Source organism: Pteropus vampyrus, unplaced genomic scaffold (assembly GCF_000151845.1).
Source record: "Pteropus vampyrus isolate Shadow unplaced genomic scaffold, Pvam_2.0 Scaffold295, whole genome shotgun sequence".
Classification (NCBI taxonomy): Eukaryota; Metazoa; Chordata; class Mammalia; order Chiroptera; family Pteropodidae; genus Pteropus; species Pteropus vampyrus.
Window position 1 is genome coordinate 835,626 of NW_011889076.1, and position 16,886 is coordinate 852,511.

Sequence of the window (16,886 nt, forward strand, 5' to 3'; positions counted from 1 at the left end):
CCGGCCTTCGTGCCCGGAGCGGTCTTCGCCATTTGGTCTGAGTGCCGCCTTCGGGCGAGAGACAAGCCTGGGCCAGCAAGCAGGACGCTCGTCCCAGGGCACGGCCAGGCAGAACGAGGGACACGCAGGTGGCCACGTGGCGCCTGTGTCAGGGAGAGCCTGCATTCTCTGGCACTGGGGCCCGTGGACGCCGCCCCGTGGGGAGCGGACGAGCAGCCTGCTGCTAAGACTGTCCTCAAACACCTCCTCGCAAAACGCAGACATGCTTTTACTGACCCGGGGAGGGGCCGGGCGGGTCGTGGCCGGCACGTCTGCGCTGGGCCGCACTCTGGCGAAGGCTGTGACTGAGGGGCCTTCCCTCGCCAGGACTGCCCCGCCGGCAGCCGCCTGCCAGCACACAGAAGGAGGCGAAAATGTGATTCGGACGGTTTGGTGACAGCTCATTCGTTTGAAGCAGCACCGCATCTGCTGTGAATTTTAGTCACTCAGAACAATGGCCGTCGAGGTGTGTCTTTGTAAACGGGTGTAGGAGGCATGAAACCCACGACAACGTGGACCCACAGGAAGAGAGGGCGGGGGCGGCACCCGGCGGAACCCCCACACAGGACGCCCACCCGACCTCCCCTCACTCCCCGTGGGAACCAAGGCACCCGGTCCGGCCGGGCCTGGGGAGAGCTCCCCACCCGCCTCGCGTCCAGCGTCCCTGCTCCCGCTGCTCCGTCCGCACCGTCAGCTCCCTGCAGGGGTGGGCAGGGGACGGTCTGGGAGCAGCTCGGAGCCCGCCCTCGGCAGCCAGCGTGGCCTGGCGGCTGGCCGTGGCTTCCACACGCTCTCCGTTTAGGACCGGAAACCGCCGGGCGGGAAGGGAGGTGGCGATTTTGCTGCCCGAGAAGGCAGTTTCCATTTCTGGGGGCTGAAGGCTCCTCTTCTCGCAGACGGCCAGCCTCCCTTCCGCTGGGTCTCCACTGACTCCTCAACGCGGCCGCTGTGAGCTAGCGCCAGATGCGCAGGCGCTTATCAGAGGGCGTCGGTAGCAGCGAAGACACGGTTCTGCGTCCAAGTTAACACATTCGCTTTGATTGCTACAGATCCGCGGGCCCTCGGGTCCAGGGCTTCTGCTGCTTGTGCAAATGGATTTTTATAGCACATTAGTGCTGGGGGAGCTTCCAAGGAAAATAGTGCTCTCAGTATTAGAACCAGCTGCAGCTCTCCGGAGCCGATGACTCACGCCCTCTTTTTTAATTGGGTGGGAGAACCCGGCAGGAGACACGGGGGCTCAGTCGAGACGCTGCTTGTTTTCGGAGGGTGTCCTGGCCACTGCCCGCCCCCTCGCACCCGTGTGCGGCCTGTGTTTATCTAACTTCCTTTCCTTCTCACAGTTCCAATCATCAAGACAGAACCCACTGATGACTACGAGCCGGCCCTGACCTGTGGACCAGCAAGCCAGGGCCTAAGCCCACTCCCGAAGCCGTGCTACAGCCAGCAGCTCGCCATGCCGCCCGACCCGGGAGCCTGCCTCGTGGCCGGCTTCCCGCCCTGTCCACAGAGGAGCACCATGATGTCGCCGCCGCCCAGCGCCAGCCCGAAGCTCCACGACCTCTCTTCTGCCCCCTACAGCAAGGGCATGGCCAACCCGGGCCACGACCCCCTCAGACTTCAGCGGCCAGCCGGAGGGGCCCTCTTGGGGCAGGAGGCGCCGAGACCCATGGGCGTGCACCCAGGCTCCCCCCAGCAGCCACAGGTGAGTCCACAGCTGAGCAGCAGCTGTTCCCCGGGTCACCAGCCAGCGCTCTGTGCCAACAGCCCCTCCTCTCCACTGCTGCCCGGTGCCCAAGAGCCAACCTGTTTGCAGTCCTGCAGCCCAGCCCGCCCATCCGGGATGGGCCACCTGCAGCACCAGCTGCCGAAGGTTCTGGAAAAAGCGTCTGCAGCCACCCGGCCTCTGCCGCTGCCCGAGGTGCGTGAGGACAGTAATCATAGTCTGGCCCCCACTCCCGTATCGGTCAAGCGAGAGCCTCAAGACTTGGACCAGCTGTACCTGGACGACGGTAAGTGCCCGCAGCCGGGGGGCGCTCGGCCTGGCGCCGAGCCGAGTGTGCGGAGGAGGGGTACGCGGCTGGCCACCGGGCGTGGCGGAGCAGGGTGCCCGCGGTGTCTGCGCCAGACATCTCTGCCGCTGTTGGTGGCACCGCACGGGGGGCAGGGCCCGGCCCAGGTCGCGTAGCTCTGCTTCGTCACTGTGGCCGCCGCAGACCCTCAGGGAACACTGTCCCGGCGACACGGCCCACAACCTCAACATGCGCGGACTGGCGGGCCGAGCCACACCCAGCACTGCCTGGCAGCCCCGTCAGGAGAGGCGCCGGGAGCCGGGCACAGGGCAAGCCCCTCGGGGCCTGAGCAGGCGTAGCGAACGGTGACGGACGTTCTGCCCAGCGTGGCTCCATCAGAGTCCGGGCTTCTCCGTGAGCGAGTCCCATGCACTTCCCAGCGGGCCTTTCGTTCGGAAGAGGGCGGCGGTGGTCTTGTCGGGAGCTTGATGGACGGTCAGCAGGGAGCAGGGCGGCTCCTGGCCCAGCACGCGGGCGCGCTCTGGGCAGACACGCCACCAAATGTGCGTGTTCGGGGTGGCCGAGGAGGTGGGACGCCTGCCGTAGGCTGACAGCCATGAAACCTGAGCCCAGGGTCCTCCTGGACGGTGGGGGCAGAGGACGCCACCCTCCTGAGCGTGTGTGTTGCGGTCACTCTTTGGGGACCAGCACGGCTCCAGCTGAGTGGAAGCAGGAGGTCCTGGCCTGACCTGGGCCACCTTGACCGCAGCTGGGTCGTGGAGTGGCCGGCTTGTGGGCCAACTGTGTGGGAGCCAGGCCTCCCGTCCCCAGGCCTATGTCGTTACACAGACTGGTGCCAGCTGATGCTGGGGCCAGCTGCCCACTGCCTCCCCAGCTGCTGTACTCAGGAGCCGAAAACCAGGGCCTCCCCGGTCACACCAGCCTGGTCTCCCCAGGAACATGGTCCTCGGCCTCCCCAGCCTCCAGGTTGAGGCCTCAAAGCCGTTAGCCGTTTTCCCTGAAAGCCAGTCAAGGTCGTAGGCCATGCCCCGCAGTCTCAGTGAATGCCGGGCTTCTCCGTGAGCGAGTCCCATGCACTTCCCAGCGGGCCTTTCGTTCGGAAGAGTACCAGCTCCTGCAGCTGCTGGCCCCGTGCGGGGGCGTGACTCTGCTGGCCCCGTCCCATGCGGGAGCGGTGGGGCCGGCCTGGGAACAGCCTCAGGGACTGAAGTCCTGCAGTGCCAGCCCCCAGCAGCCCCGCAGGCTGGGAGGGCGCTGTGCCCCAGGCCACAGACCCGTCTCCTTGGTGGGACACTTCTGCTCACGGCTCCGAGCCCCCCGCAGTCCATCTCGTGAGTCTCCGGCTCTACGGCCTCTGCCCTGCACTGAGGAAGGTCTCACCTTCCTTCTGTGCTCAGGGGCACAGTGCCCCAAAGCTGGCGAGTCTCCCCAGCCCCCAGGCCCACAGCTGCCCTCAGCAGCCTGAAGGGGGTCGTTAGGGCCCGGGGGCCAGGCTCACGTGGACAGTCCAGTCCAGAGTCATGTCCATCTAACCTGCCCCCGAGCACACGTAGGGCCCTGACCACGGCCAGGTCAACAGAGTACCAGTGGGTCCTGCCCTCCGCCCAGTGTCCAGCCGAGGCTGGACACAGCCCTGCAGCCCGGTCCCCTGCCCGTCGGCAGGGAGAGAGCAATGGGGCCCACGCGCTCCAGTCCTTCCCGAGCCTCCACCGCCCAGCCGAGGGCCGACAGCTGGGCAGTGCCCTGCCTGTTCTGAGCTGCCCTGGCGCCTCCCGTGGCCGAGTGTGGCCTCGTCGGGCTGGGTGGCGAGCCACCCTGAGGTGCCCGGGTCCGGGCAGTGGCCTGCCTCTGGTGGACTCAGTGCCCCGTGGGGGTGCTGGAATGCGGCTGCGGGGTGCCCAACCCTGGCGGGTCTCTGGGCCCTCTGGACTCGGCGGTGAGGTCAAAGCTGGGAAAGGGGGTCCTGGCCGAGACCCTCAGCCCTGGCGGGGGGCATCCACCCGCCTGCTGAGCACACCGTCCCAGCTTACGGAGCAGGCTGCACATGTCCCTGTCACTGTCAGCCCAGTGGTGACTGAAGAGCCGGCTCAGACTCCTCACCGTGAGGCAGCTCCCTCCCCTCCCCTCGGGGACTCCCGGAGGCCCTGCCTCAAACCACCTCCAAGACACCTGCGCTCTCTGCTCCGGGCCCGGCTCTCACCTGCAGTGCAAGGTCGCGCTCTGCGGGCGTCTTCTCTGACCCCCACATACTCCCCTCCCCTCCCCATGACTGCAGCTCTGTCCCCTGGTGCTGATCCGATCACGCCAAGCCTCCCGGGGGTTCCCCAGCCCCGGCCGGGCTGCACCCGCCCCGTGGGCAGCTGTCTGTCCACGGTCTCCAGGCCGTGCCGTGGTCCTGCCCAGCCCAGCCGCCCGTGCACAGTAGGTTCCTCCTGCCCCCGTCCCTGGGCCTCGTCCCCACCGAGTGGCCACAGTCCCAGGTCAGTCGCACACAAAGCCTTGCGGTTTCAGGCCGTGAGAGCGAAGCGATGCTCATTTCTCGGGGTCAGGACTAGGATCATGGTCAAGGCCGCCGTGCCCAAGGCCGCCCTAGAAAGCAGTAAACGCACTGATATCATTTGCACGTTTCCTCCCCCCATGTGACGCTGCATTGCTGGTCCCCAGAACCACAGCGGGGAGCAGGCAAAGCCCCGAGCAGCTGGAGACTGCTTGCCAGCTCTGGGCCCTCGCAGCAGACACCCTGATCTACCCCCACGGGGATGTCCCCTGCTCCTCCCAGAGCTGGCAGCGGATGGGGATGGCAGACCAAGTTCTGCCAGCACCCCACCCCTAGAATGAGCATCCCAGAGGGGACACGCCCCCAAAGTTGGGGCGCCTGCGGGGTACACGTGCCATGTGTCTGAGCTGCAGCCCCACACAGCTCAGGCGTCCCTCCGTGCGGCTCCCAGCCAAGAAGGGACTAGAGTGGTCCCCATACGCAGGCCCAGTGACCTGCCCGGGGAGTGGCCCCTGACCACGCAGGCTGTGGGGCTTCTGTCTGGCAGCAGAGCCAAACTTCATCCCGACCCAGTCAGGAAAGCGGACGGGACGTTTGTCACTGCATGAGTGACCAACAGCTCCCTGAGCCCACAGGCGTTTGGAACGTAGGACGGGCCTGGCTCTTCCCGGAAGTCTCGGGATGCTCATAGCTGTGCAGCAGGGGGGAAGTTGGGCGAGCCGTCTGCAGAGATGTCGGGGCTCCTGGAGGGTCTCAAGGCTGGATCTTTGCTCCAGACTTGGTGCTGGGGCCCCTGACCCCCATCCCGTACAAGCAGCACCTCCATCCACGTAGGTCAGCCAGGGCTGCTGAAGGCAGAGTCCAGGCCACGGTCTGGGCATAGGAACCGCGGCCCCTGGCTTCCCGCCCCGAACTTGGAGGGCCTCAGGGGGCAGTGTGCATCCGTGGCCCCTCGACGGGGAAAGTGGGAGAGGGTGAGGGTGGCTAAGAGCTTAGCTCGGATGCTCTGTAAAGCCTGGGTAACAAGCCAGCACCAGTAGTCTGATGCTTTGCTGTCCCCACTTTATGCTCTAAGTGGTGAAGTTTCTGAAAATTAATTTGTCCAACAAGGTCAATGTCAAAATGCCCACAAGTTCTGGGGCAGGAAGGCTCCAGAGAATGTTGTGGTACAGCACCCTGGGCCCAGTGTGTTGGGAGCACAGCCCCGCACGCGCCCCGTCTCGGGCGGGAGGGGGAGGGGATGGGGCAGCAAGGCTGCCCGTGCCAGGATGCGTGTGCACTGACCCAGGCCTGCACGTCACCTGCCCACGGACTTCAGGCGCCTCTGGCTGCTTAACCTGTGGCGCTGCAGCACCTTACGGCGGTGCGGCTGCTCGACCCGGTTCCCTTCCACTCCTGCTTCGCTTTGATTAGGGTGAGCGTAGAGTCGCTCGGTTCAGTGTGCGTCTTTTTGGGTTTCACCGTGTCTCCTAAGGAACGGGGGCACCGTGGAACCCCAGCCTCTGCAGTGTCACTGCTCAGACATGGCAGCTGTGGCACGGTGAGGCGTCTGGCCTGTCGCCCCTGCACACCTGGGTTTGAGTTTGCAGCCCACCCCGGGAGGGCGCGCCAAACAGAAAAGGACCCAAGAGCAAAACACGGAAAAGTCCACGCCTTTAACTACAAGAGGCCTCGCGTCAGGGAGCAGACACTTACTCCCCGCTGATTACGCAGGAGGTGGGAGGTTGGTGGGCTCATCGGAGGGCCCATCCTGCCACCACAGCGGGGGGCGGGCCGGACCCTTCCCAGGGGGTGCGGGCGCCGCTCATCCTGACCGCGGCTGGGTCCACGCTCCATGCAGGCTGCCGACCTGCTGCTCCTCCAGTGTGTCCCTCGTGCCGTGGTGAGGCCTCTCGGACCCTCACCGTCCTCCCGGTGGGAGAAGCCAGCACAGAGCGTGTTGCAGTTTATAACACGTCACTTACAGGGATGCAGTGACAGTGGAGTGCGGGGCGGTTCGCTCCCCAGGTGACGGATAACCTGGCCTCGGCCTTCGACACACAGACTGTTTCCTGGAGCGCTTGCCACAGCCACCCAAGGGTCAGCAGGGCGGTGTGGGGTCTGCACTCGGCGGTGATGCTGACGATGCCGGCCTACGTCGGGTTTAGGAGCCTTGTTCACGAGCGCACTGCTCTGACGTTCGTTTTGCTTTCTAGGCGTGTGGAGTGAAGGAGGCAATTCCTATAGAGTATTAGGAGCAGCTCCAGAAAGCCGGGGGCGTTTGGGGGACAGAAATGGTCGTCGTTTGCATTATTTAGGGATCGACTACACTCTAACAGGGCCTCAGCTTAACCCTCCAAATTTCTGTTCATCTCAGGAGAATTTAAGGCAAGAGAGCTCGCCGCAAAGGGAGCCCCACGTGGTTTCGGGTTTCTTTGTTTTCCAGTTGCTTCTGCTCTCAGGTTTTGTTTCGAGGGTACTTGGCCCACAAATAAATCTCAATTATGATTTATTCTTGGTTCAGCGGTATTCGTAAGACTTGGGCTACTGACGCTGACTTCTCAGGCCGGGTAGAGCCACAAGAGCACATGACTTGAAGGACAGTGCTACCGATCACACATCATTTTAAATGATCTTTAAACTATGTCACAAAAGCTGTTGCTGAGCCAATTTCTCTGCTGGAATTTCTGCGAAGTGCCACTGTGGAGAGCCGGCCGGCGACCCCATCCTCCTCCAAGGGACAGTTGTCCCTGTGGGCGGCCCAGCCCCACGCACATGCACACGCATGCGCACACATAATTGCGTGTGTCACCGACACGCTCCTGTTTATATGCTTTGCTGGGAGCGTGTCCTGGACAGTTCTGAAGCACGCACTGTGCTCCGGCGTGCGTGTGGGGCCTCGCACCAGCACAGCGACTGTTCTGCTAGCATGGGGCCTGAGCTCCGGCTCCCAAGGCCTTGGCTCGTCTGCTCTGCACCCGCCCTGTGGTCACCGCGACCGCCCCGCGCCTCCGCCACAATCGGCCCTTTCAGGCCCCCCCAGGAGCTCTCGGGTGTCCTGAAGCCTAGATGTCATTAAAGCAACAAGCAGGTGGCCCGGCGGCCAGGACCGCGTCTGCCCCGAGTCTGGGCCCCGTCCCCCCACCCCCCGCCCCCTTTCCTGAGCTTAAGCTGGGGAGACAACAAAAGGCTTTCCTCATGGAAAGTTTTACGAACCTGGCGCGCGCCCAGGTCTGAGGCCCTCCGGCCGACGCTGACTGAAAGGGTCTGTGTCACAGCAATCTCGCGCTGAGGCGACCTGGGCTGCGTGGGGTGAACCCCCGCGAAGCAGGTCCTCAGGGCCTGTCCTGGACGCACCTGGGCTCTGCACGAGGCCGCAGCCGGGGCGGCTGTGAGTTCTGGGCACTTCCTCAGCGGCCCGGTGTAGACAGGACTGTGAGCGCGGACCCCCGGCCCTGGGCCCACACCACGCTGACCGAGGCCCCATTCCACAGAGACAGTTCTGCACGCCTGGCGGGGGGGCGCTAACATCCACCTTCCGCCTTTCCCCCTTAACAATAGGTCCTCGCCTCTTTCCTCCTTCAGACGGACATTATTAATTTGAGGGAAAGAAATAGGGGCGGAGCAGAAAGCGAAGGGGCGGGGTCTCTGGGGCTTGACCGATCCGCACGTTTAGAGCCATGGAGTGCCCAAAACACTGTCGCCAAGAAGCAGGGGGAGCGAGAGCTGATGTGCAGATGTGACTGTGCGTGGGCACCGTGGGGCACGTGGGAGACGTGCTGTCCTTGGTCACAGGCGAGCCCTGAGCGGCCGTGAACTGCGGGCGAGCGAGCGCCTCGTGGCCGCGGTGCGGCTGCCCTGGTGCCGATGCTCTGGGCTGCGTCCTGGCCGTGCGGACGTCCTGCCCCGGCGTCATCCTCGTTGCTGATTAGCACGCAGCGTCGGCTGTGGGTTGCGTGTGCTCTTTCTCTGGTGCTCGTACGTTTCAAAGAGTTTTCTTACTTAAGAATGAGTTCTCTTTACAGACACTTGCGTATCTGTGCGCCAGCAAGTAGCATACCACTGTGCTGTGTCACCAGAGCGTGAGGCCATAAAGCGAGGTATTTAAGAGCGTAGTGGCCACATCCACAAAGCCCAGGTGCTGATAGGCTGTCAGGGCTTGGCGTCTCTTTGGAGACAGTGGTAACCTGGGCAGGGGAGGCCTCTGTCTACATCTGTCGGACGACTGTTTTCCTAAGAGCAGCCAGGGCCTGTAACTCCAGCCAGGCACTTGGCTCCGTGCCCCGGGAGCTCCGGGCAGAGAGCCAGCCGGGCACCGCCACTTCTAAGTGATCTGCCTGATGCAACAGCAGATTCTCGCATATGGGTTCCTAAGGAACGATGAACAACTGGCTCACAGACTCCATCAAGTCCAGGCAGAGAAGAACACGGACAATTGCAATTGTCTTAATTGTCTTCTCTCTCAGAGCTGAAAAGGCTGTTCCTGGTCCAACAGGACACGTCGTGGCCAGCAAACAGAAAAGCCCTCGGCAGGAGCAGCAGTTAGTGCCGGAGGCGTGGCCTCCGCTTCCACGGGGGCTTGTCACACGTTTCTCTCAGCTTGCACATTCGACCTTAGCACAATCGTTCGGGGCAAAACTGCCAACGTCGCCCCCACCTGACAAGAGGAAACTGAGGCTCAAGAGAAATGTCACTCGACCTGCTCGAGATCCGAGCTAACGGGTGACAGAACCAGGGCCATTGCTGTGATCTGCCAGCTCTGATTTCAACAGTCTCTACCAAGGTCAGGCTACATTATTGAATATTTTTTCCCTACTAGAGATATGACGTGCAAAGTTTCCTGGTCAAAAGTCTAGCTTTCAAGTATTATTTGGCCTTGGAAGCTAAGAGGAATGTAGTGTATGTTTTTTCTTCATCAGAGAGTTCCTGGTTGTTAACTGAGGCATGTTTTGGTAGCTCAGGAAGGACAGGAAGACAGGTGGGACTTCCAGAATGATGGAGAGAAAACCTCGGCGAATCAGTCCCCCTAAAAGCAATAAAAATACTGACAAAACTATCAAACCAATGACTTTAGAATCTGGAAATTAAAGAGGCAGAACAAATGAAAAACATTTATTCACGAAAAACTGGACACCGGTGGGAACGGCGGGATCTGTGGTGTTTTGACCTGGGGTACTCCTGTCCCCCTCCAGCTCCACGGAGCCTAGTGTGAAAAGCCAGCGGCCTCGTTGTGGGCTCCGTTGAACGCCCCGACCCCGGACAGTCAGTATCGTGACTGGTCGTGAAGCTCCCTGAAATCGCGCTCCTCGCCGGGCACTGTGGTCTCTGGTGGGTCAGCAGGGACTAGACAGACTGGATGACCACAGGTGATGAGCTCCTGGGAACCCAGAAGACTACACGTGTGCACACACTCAGGAAACGCCTGTGGAAAGAGCGGGCCCCAGTCACGCACCTCTGGCTGACCTTGAGACCCTGCACGAGCAAAAGTGAAAGCCAAGGCTGGCTTGTGAATTGCCTGCAACACACAGACCTCCTTGACAAAAGGTGGAAGACTTAATGGCTCCAGGCACATAAAGCAACCTCCCAGCTGATAGTTGACTGACTATTAAACCATGCTAACCTGAGACCCCTAGGAAGCCAGGCTTAACAATAAAAACAAGAAATTTTTTTAAAGTGGGACAGAGAACTTAGTGGCCACACACTGTGGAGAATACAGAATCTTTAGAATTAGTCCAGGAGAGTCACTAATCAAATAAGCAGCAACAGGGAGAAAAAAAGAGCCCATGATAACAGCAAATCATGGTGCGGGTGCTGCTTCTGCTATTATACGCTTTCTGTCATGTCCATTTTCAACCAAAAAATTATGAGATGTGCAGAGAAACAAAATATGTCCCATACATGGGGATAAAAACCAACCCACAGGCAACAGACAATATCTCAAGAGGGCTCCGGTGTTAGGCTTAGCAGCGAAGGCTCCCATAGGCTTCTACAAACATGCTCGAAGACTAGAGAAAACTATGTTTAAAGAATTAAAGGGAAGTATGGCAGCTATGTCTCATCAAATAGAGAATTTCAATAATGAGATAGAAATAAATTTTTTAAATAAGAGCCAGGTAGAAATTCTAGAGTTGAAAAGTAACAGTAACTGAAATGGAAAAAAAAAAAAAAATCATTAGAGGGGCGAACAAGAGATCAGAGCTGGCAAAGAAAAAGAATCAACGACTTGCAGGAAGATCAGTAGACTATCCAGTCTGAGTAACAGGAAGAAAGAGAAGTGAGGAGAAACGAACATGGGGGCATCATAAAGCACCCAGACACGCACGGTGGGGATCCGGGAAGAGAGGAGAGAGAAACGGGCAGGAAGAATATTTGAAGAAATAATGGCCAGCGTCTCTCCAGTTAGATGAAAAACTCACACATCCAAAAAGGTCAACACATTCCAAGTAGGGTAAAGGCAAAGATTCACACCTAGACATGTCACAACCAAACTGTCAAAAGTCAAAGAAAATGAGACAAGCCTAAAAGCCGGAAGAAGCCTCGGTAAGACAGCCGACTTCTTTCTGAGCAGCCACAGAGGCCAGAGAGCAGAGGGACAGTGTGTTCAAAATGCCGGAAGTAAAACAGTTCTCCAGGAATTAGCAAAACTGGACTTCAAGATAAAGGGGCAGCGCCATCCCCAGAAACACAAAGATGGCGGGAACCTGTTGCCGGCTGACCCGACCTACGAGGGAGAGGAAGGAAGTCCTCCAGGCTGAGGGCAACTCAGGTCCACGTGAAGAAATAGAAAGCTCCGGTAAAGGAATTACGTAGGTCAGTGAAAAAGAGCATAGCATGTTTTGAAACCTTTCTTCTCCTAACTGATTTAAAAGAAAATACATAAGACAATAATTGTTAAACTGTGCTGATGGGCTTATAATATGTAAATGTGTCACTTGTATGACAGTCGCACAAAGGAAGGGGTAGAGAAAGAAGCTATATCAGAATAAAATTTCTGTGTATTATTAGAAATGTTACTATTCGTCAAAATTGTTTAAAGTTAAAATGCATATTATAATCTCTAGAGAAACCACTAAGAAAATAACTTAAAAATATACATAGTAAATAAGACCAAGAGGCACTTAAAAGATACTCTAGAAAATACATATTTAACACAAAAGAAGGTGTTAATGAAAGATCATAGGAACAACCACCACAATAAACAAAAAAAAACAAAACCACAAGTCATGTGGAAAACAAACAGTGAAATGGGAATGTAAACCCTACCAGTCAAATCTCGTTCAATGTAAATGAACTAAACACACCAGTGAAAGGGTGGAGCCTGTGAGACTAGACTGGGCGGGGGCGTGGGAACCCACACAACCCAACTACGTGCCGTCTGCAAAAGACAAGCTTTAGGTTCAAAAGCACAAATAGGCTGAGAGTAAAAGGACAGAAAAGATGCATCGTTGCAAACACTGACCGAAGGAGATCTGGAGTGGCTTTACTAACATCAGATAAAATAGATTCGGGACCAAAAACACGTTGCTAGAGACAAGGGGACATTTTATAATGAGTGCAACATAAGTCGAGCAGGAAGATTTAACCATTATATTTGCACCTAACAACAGAGCCCCATAATACACAAAACAAAAACGGAACGGAAAGGATAAATCGAAAGAATTAAAAAGTGACAGCTGTAGTCGTCAATATTCCACTCTCGGTAATGGGCAGAACAAGACACTAGACAGAAAGTCATCAAGGACGTAAAACCATTCGGCAGTACTGTCCCCCGGCCGGCCCCAGAGCCGTGGAGGAGGGGGGCTCCCCGCAAAGCGCGTGCAGACGGAACGTTCTCGTGGACGGGCTCCCTGCCCGCACACCAAACAGCCTGGCTAATTCTGACCACACTGGACCTGATCTACAGAGTCAACGCGATCTCTACCAAAATTCCAGCAGATTTTTTCCCCCAAAACTGACAAAACGACCCTAAGATTTACATGGAATTTCAAAGACCCAGAATAAGCAAAACGAAAAACAAAGTTCAGAGACTCGCGCTTCTCGATTTCAAAACTTAGTACAAAGCTGCAATAATCAAGACGGCGTAGTAGTGACGTAATATACAGGTCAGTGGAGCAGAACTGAGAGTCCAGAAATAAACCCTCATCTTCACGGCAAATCGATCTTAGCAAAATGCCAAGCCATTTAATTGGGGCAAAGGATGGCCTTTCCAACAAAGGGTGCAGGAACAGCTGGCTATCTACATGCAAATAAATGAACTTAGACCCTTACCTCACACCATACACAGAAAATTAACTCAACTCGATCACGGCATTAAATGTAAGAGCTAAAACAATAAAACAGGAGATGACATATGAGAACATCCTGAAAACCTCGGATTGGGCAAAGATTTTTTTTTAGGTATGACATCAGAAACAGTCCATAAAAATTTAAAAATTGACGTTAGAATCAGAATTCAACATTGTTGTTCTTCAAAAAATACCATTAGGAAAACCAAAAAACGAGCCACAGACCAGAGGAATGTACTTGCAAGACACGTATCTGATGCAGGGCCCGTACCCAGAATACGCAGAGAATGTCGTGTGTCAACGATAACGAGACAGACAGCCCAGCCAAAAACCGGGTGAAAGGCTTCGACGTTTCTCCTCGGAAGAAGTAGGAATGGCTGGTTGGCACATGAACATCCTCGACGTTGTTAGCCACCGGGAATGCAAGGGACCTGCCAGTGCAAATGAGGCCACGTTCCAGACTCGTCACAGTGGCGATAATACTAGGGGACAATAGCGAACTTCGGAGAGGATGTGGAGAAATGAGAACCCTCACACGTTACTGGTGAGGTGGGACACGGTACAGCCACTTCGGCGATTTCTTCAAAGCCGAGAGAGCTTGCTGTTGGCCCCATCGGTGCCAGCTCCGGTGTCCACCCCGGAGGAATGAGCACACACGCCCACATGGCCGCAGCACAGACGCTCCAGCGGCAGCTGAGCGGGTGGGAGGCCGTGATCGCTCCATGCCGTGCAGCACCGTTCGGCCACAAGAGGAAACGACACACTAATTCACGCCAGGACACGGACGCACCTGGAAAACGTTACACAAGCCGAGGAGCCGGACAGAAAGGGCGCGGGGTGCGGGGCGCTGTTCTGTGCAGAAGCCGGGGAAGGCGGGCCTGCCGGCGTCCTTCCGGCAGGGGCTGGGCCCACGTCTCCCGCGCCGCTGACCGTCGCCCCACAGAGGGCTGGGGTCGGGTCCGGCGCGCCGCGTGCTCAGTGCGCCCCCAGCGTGCCCCCCGCCCGCGGAGAAACAGAGCTTAGGAAACGGCGCCCGGGGCACGTGCCCGCTCCCCGGGTGTGGGACACGGGTCCAGCCCTCGGACCGCTCCCTTCAGCAGTGTCAGGGGAAAGTCCTGATCCTGTTCTTATGGGACACGGGTGCCGTGCTGTGACGGAAGTCCTCCTCGAGAGTAAAGACGTGCCTCCCCGGACTCGCCGTTCAGCTAAGTCAAGGGTCACCTTTGGAAGCATGGACAGCGTGGCGTGACCTTGCCCGGCTGCGGCTGTCCGTCCTCGGACTGTGGCAGCGGGGGCTCTCTGTCACCTTAGTGTAGGTTGGGCACACGGAATTCACCTTTTTCAGCTTGAAGTTTGAACCCAGTTTCTTCCTTCCTTCCAGATTGTAACGTGGGCACTCACACGCAATAAAGAACAAAGCGAGCCTGGCCCCCTCCTAAAACATCCGCCCTTATCAGGCCCAGGGACCCCAGCTAATCAAAGCCTGATACTCGGGACAATAGGCCAAGTCAGCCAGGCCCTCCCTCCCGAGGCACAGCCCGGCTCCCAGAGCCCAGCGGACAGTGCAGGATGCGGTCATCGCTGTGGGCCGGGCCGTTATCAACCCCCAGCCCATCCTCTCCCCCGCCCGGGGCGAAGGCCTGCCGGGGCGGCCCTATCAGCCCCGCACAGCTGCTGTTGTTTTAGATACGGCAGGAAGGGCTCTGGGAGCCGGCAGGAGCGCAGAGCCCTCAGCAGCACTGAGAAACGTCTGTGATTTACCCCAGGCCCTGGCTCCTGTCCAGCCCGTGGCGGGAGGGAGAGGGGAAAACTGCACTGAGACGCTGTCTGGCTTCGCAGCCGTCAGGGACCCCGGGCAGCTGGGCGGGTGGCCCCCACGGGGGCAGCCTCCCCGTGCCACGGCCGCCTCCGTCCTGTCTGCCCAGGAGGGGGTCGGTTTGCGCATTCGTCCTGCGTGTCCCGCCGATGATTTTCACAGGGCTGAGCTTCGGCCAGCAGAAGCTGGGTTGCCTGACGCTGGCGTCTGAGGCCCGAGCGGCCCCGTGCGGCGTCGCCTCGTGCTCGGCGCGGCCCGCGTGGCTCGGTGCTGCGGGAGGGACACGCCGCGCTGTCCCAGAAGGCTGGCTCCCTGCCACCCTGCCACCCCAAAACGCTGGCCCAGCGTTTGCCCTCGTTGGGTTTTAGGAAGGGGCCCGGATAGGACAGTCGCTCCGCCGGCAGCCCGGCCAGCATCTGCGAGTGGTTAGCGCGAGAAATTACATTTTCGGCCGTTTCCTGTCGATGACGGCCCCAGACGAGATTGGCCGGGAGGGACATGTCGAGTCACGTGGCGGCCGCCGTGTCCCGGGCGGGGAGGCCGCGTGTTTGCTGCTTTTGGCGCGGCTCCCCGCCCCGCAGGGCCGCGCTCGGGGGCGCAGCGCACACTTTCCTTTTTTTCCACGGTAGCTCCTGCCAGCGAGCTGTAAACTACCGTATATCACTCAGATTTAAGAACCTAAACTTTAAAACAAATTAAACTCTTGTTGACATTGTAATAAAAGTCAGAATGGAACTGAGCAGCTCAGTAGACGCGAACTTCAGTTCCTTCTGTGGATGTGCGATGTTTTCGGGGTTCCCAGACTCCCAGCACAGCAGTCATTTCCTCGCGGCGGGCGGCGGGGGGGAGAGGTGGCGGGTGACAAAGCGCGGTGGTGGCCGCCGGGCCGGCTGGGGGCGAGCCGTCCCTCGTCACCTGACTGTTTGCTCTGGCCTCGGTGGGAGCGTCTCGGCCACACTCAAAGGCAGCGCAGGACAGCTGTGCGTGTTGGGGGCGGGGAGCCACGTGTGGCTGTTCTTACGCATTTTAACGTAAGGACAGAGCTCAAAACGTGCTCTCAGCCTGCCCGTCGCGTGGGTGTTTCTGCCGGAGGACGAGAGCTGCCAGCACGGGTCTGTCCCTCACGGAGCCCCCCCGCCCCCCGCCCCCGCCTTATCTGCGTCGGCACATTAAGGTGAGGTTTGATAGTCTCCCCACAATCCCCGTCACTCCCAGCGATGGAAACGGTGGTTTCCACTGGATCAGACGCCAGCTTTCCCTCCCACGTGCGGCTTCCTGCCGTGATAACGGGGAATGAAGCTGCGCAGAAGCCTGCACAGGGAAGGTGGGTGATGGACGGCCCTGCGCGCCCTCGGAGGCTCCTGGAGCCCAGTGCTGACCCGGGCTTCGGAGGGGCCTTTGACCAGAATCGCCCGCCGCCTCCTCCTCCGTGCGGCTTCCTGTTTCTGATTTCAGGGCCCAGTTGACAATGGGCTTCCTGGCCTGTGGCTCGTAGCAATGCTGATGTCCACTGTGCGCCCCACGTGACCAGAGCTCTCCCGCGCTGTCCCCTTTGCTGAGTCTCCAGCGGGGGCTGGCACGGGTGGCCGAGGCCCCGGAGGAGCCAGCCGGCTGCGAGCAGGAGATGGTGTCTCGCTCAGCAGACGGCGTCCCGCGCACCCACCAAGTGGCAGGGAGGTGAGCCGAGGCCTTGGAACCCTGCCCCTCCGTGGTTTCCCTCAGTCCCCGCAGCGTCACTGCTGGTTAGAGGGACACGCGGTTACAGACCGCTCACCGGGTCTTCCCAGGCACGTGTGGATTTTTTGAGGCGATTTCGATCACTTCAGTTAGGTAAGGGACCGCCACGGCCTGGCTCGCCGGCCTCACAGAGCCCTCGGTAAAATGGAGTGGCGGTGCGGACCCCAGACCCCCAGCTCCTGCACTGTGCTTGGGGACCCCTTCCCCATCGTCTGGGCCTCTGCGTTTGTGCTGCAGAAGCGGCCCGGGCCCCCAGCATCTCCTGAGGCTCATGCAGGTCTCACTGATTTCCAGTCTGAACGGTCGTCTGCTGTGAACAAACGTCTGCAAACACCTTGATTTCTACAGTCTCCTTTCTGAAGACGTATTTTAAGGCTTCTTTGGAAACCAAATTTAGGCAAACAGAGAATGAATTAAAGCTAAATTTTCCAAACAGACCCCTCGTAGCCCCATGGAGAGAAAGGGGTTCAGCAGACAGACACGAAGTGCAGCGCCCGAGCCCG

General features: G+C 58.9%; 1 protein-coding gene across 1 annotated transcript in view; it reads left to right on the forward strand.

The window, feature by feature from the left end:
- NFATC1 (nuclear factor of activated T cells 1) overlaps positions 1-16,886 on the forward strand; it is a 102,390-nt gene that overhangs the window by 69,867 nt on the left and 15,637 nt on the right. Inside the window, exon 9 of the mRNA XM_023521126.1 lies at positions 1,380-2,048. Within this exon, the coding sequence (XP_023376894.1) occupies positions 1,380-2,048 (669 nt within the window). The remainder of the gene's footprint in view (positions 1-1,379; positions 2,049-16,886) is intronic.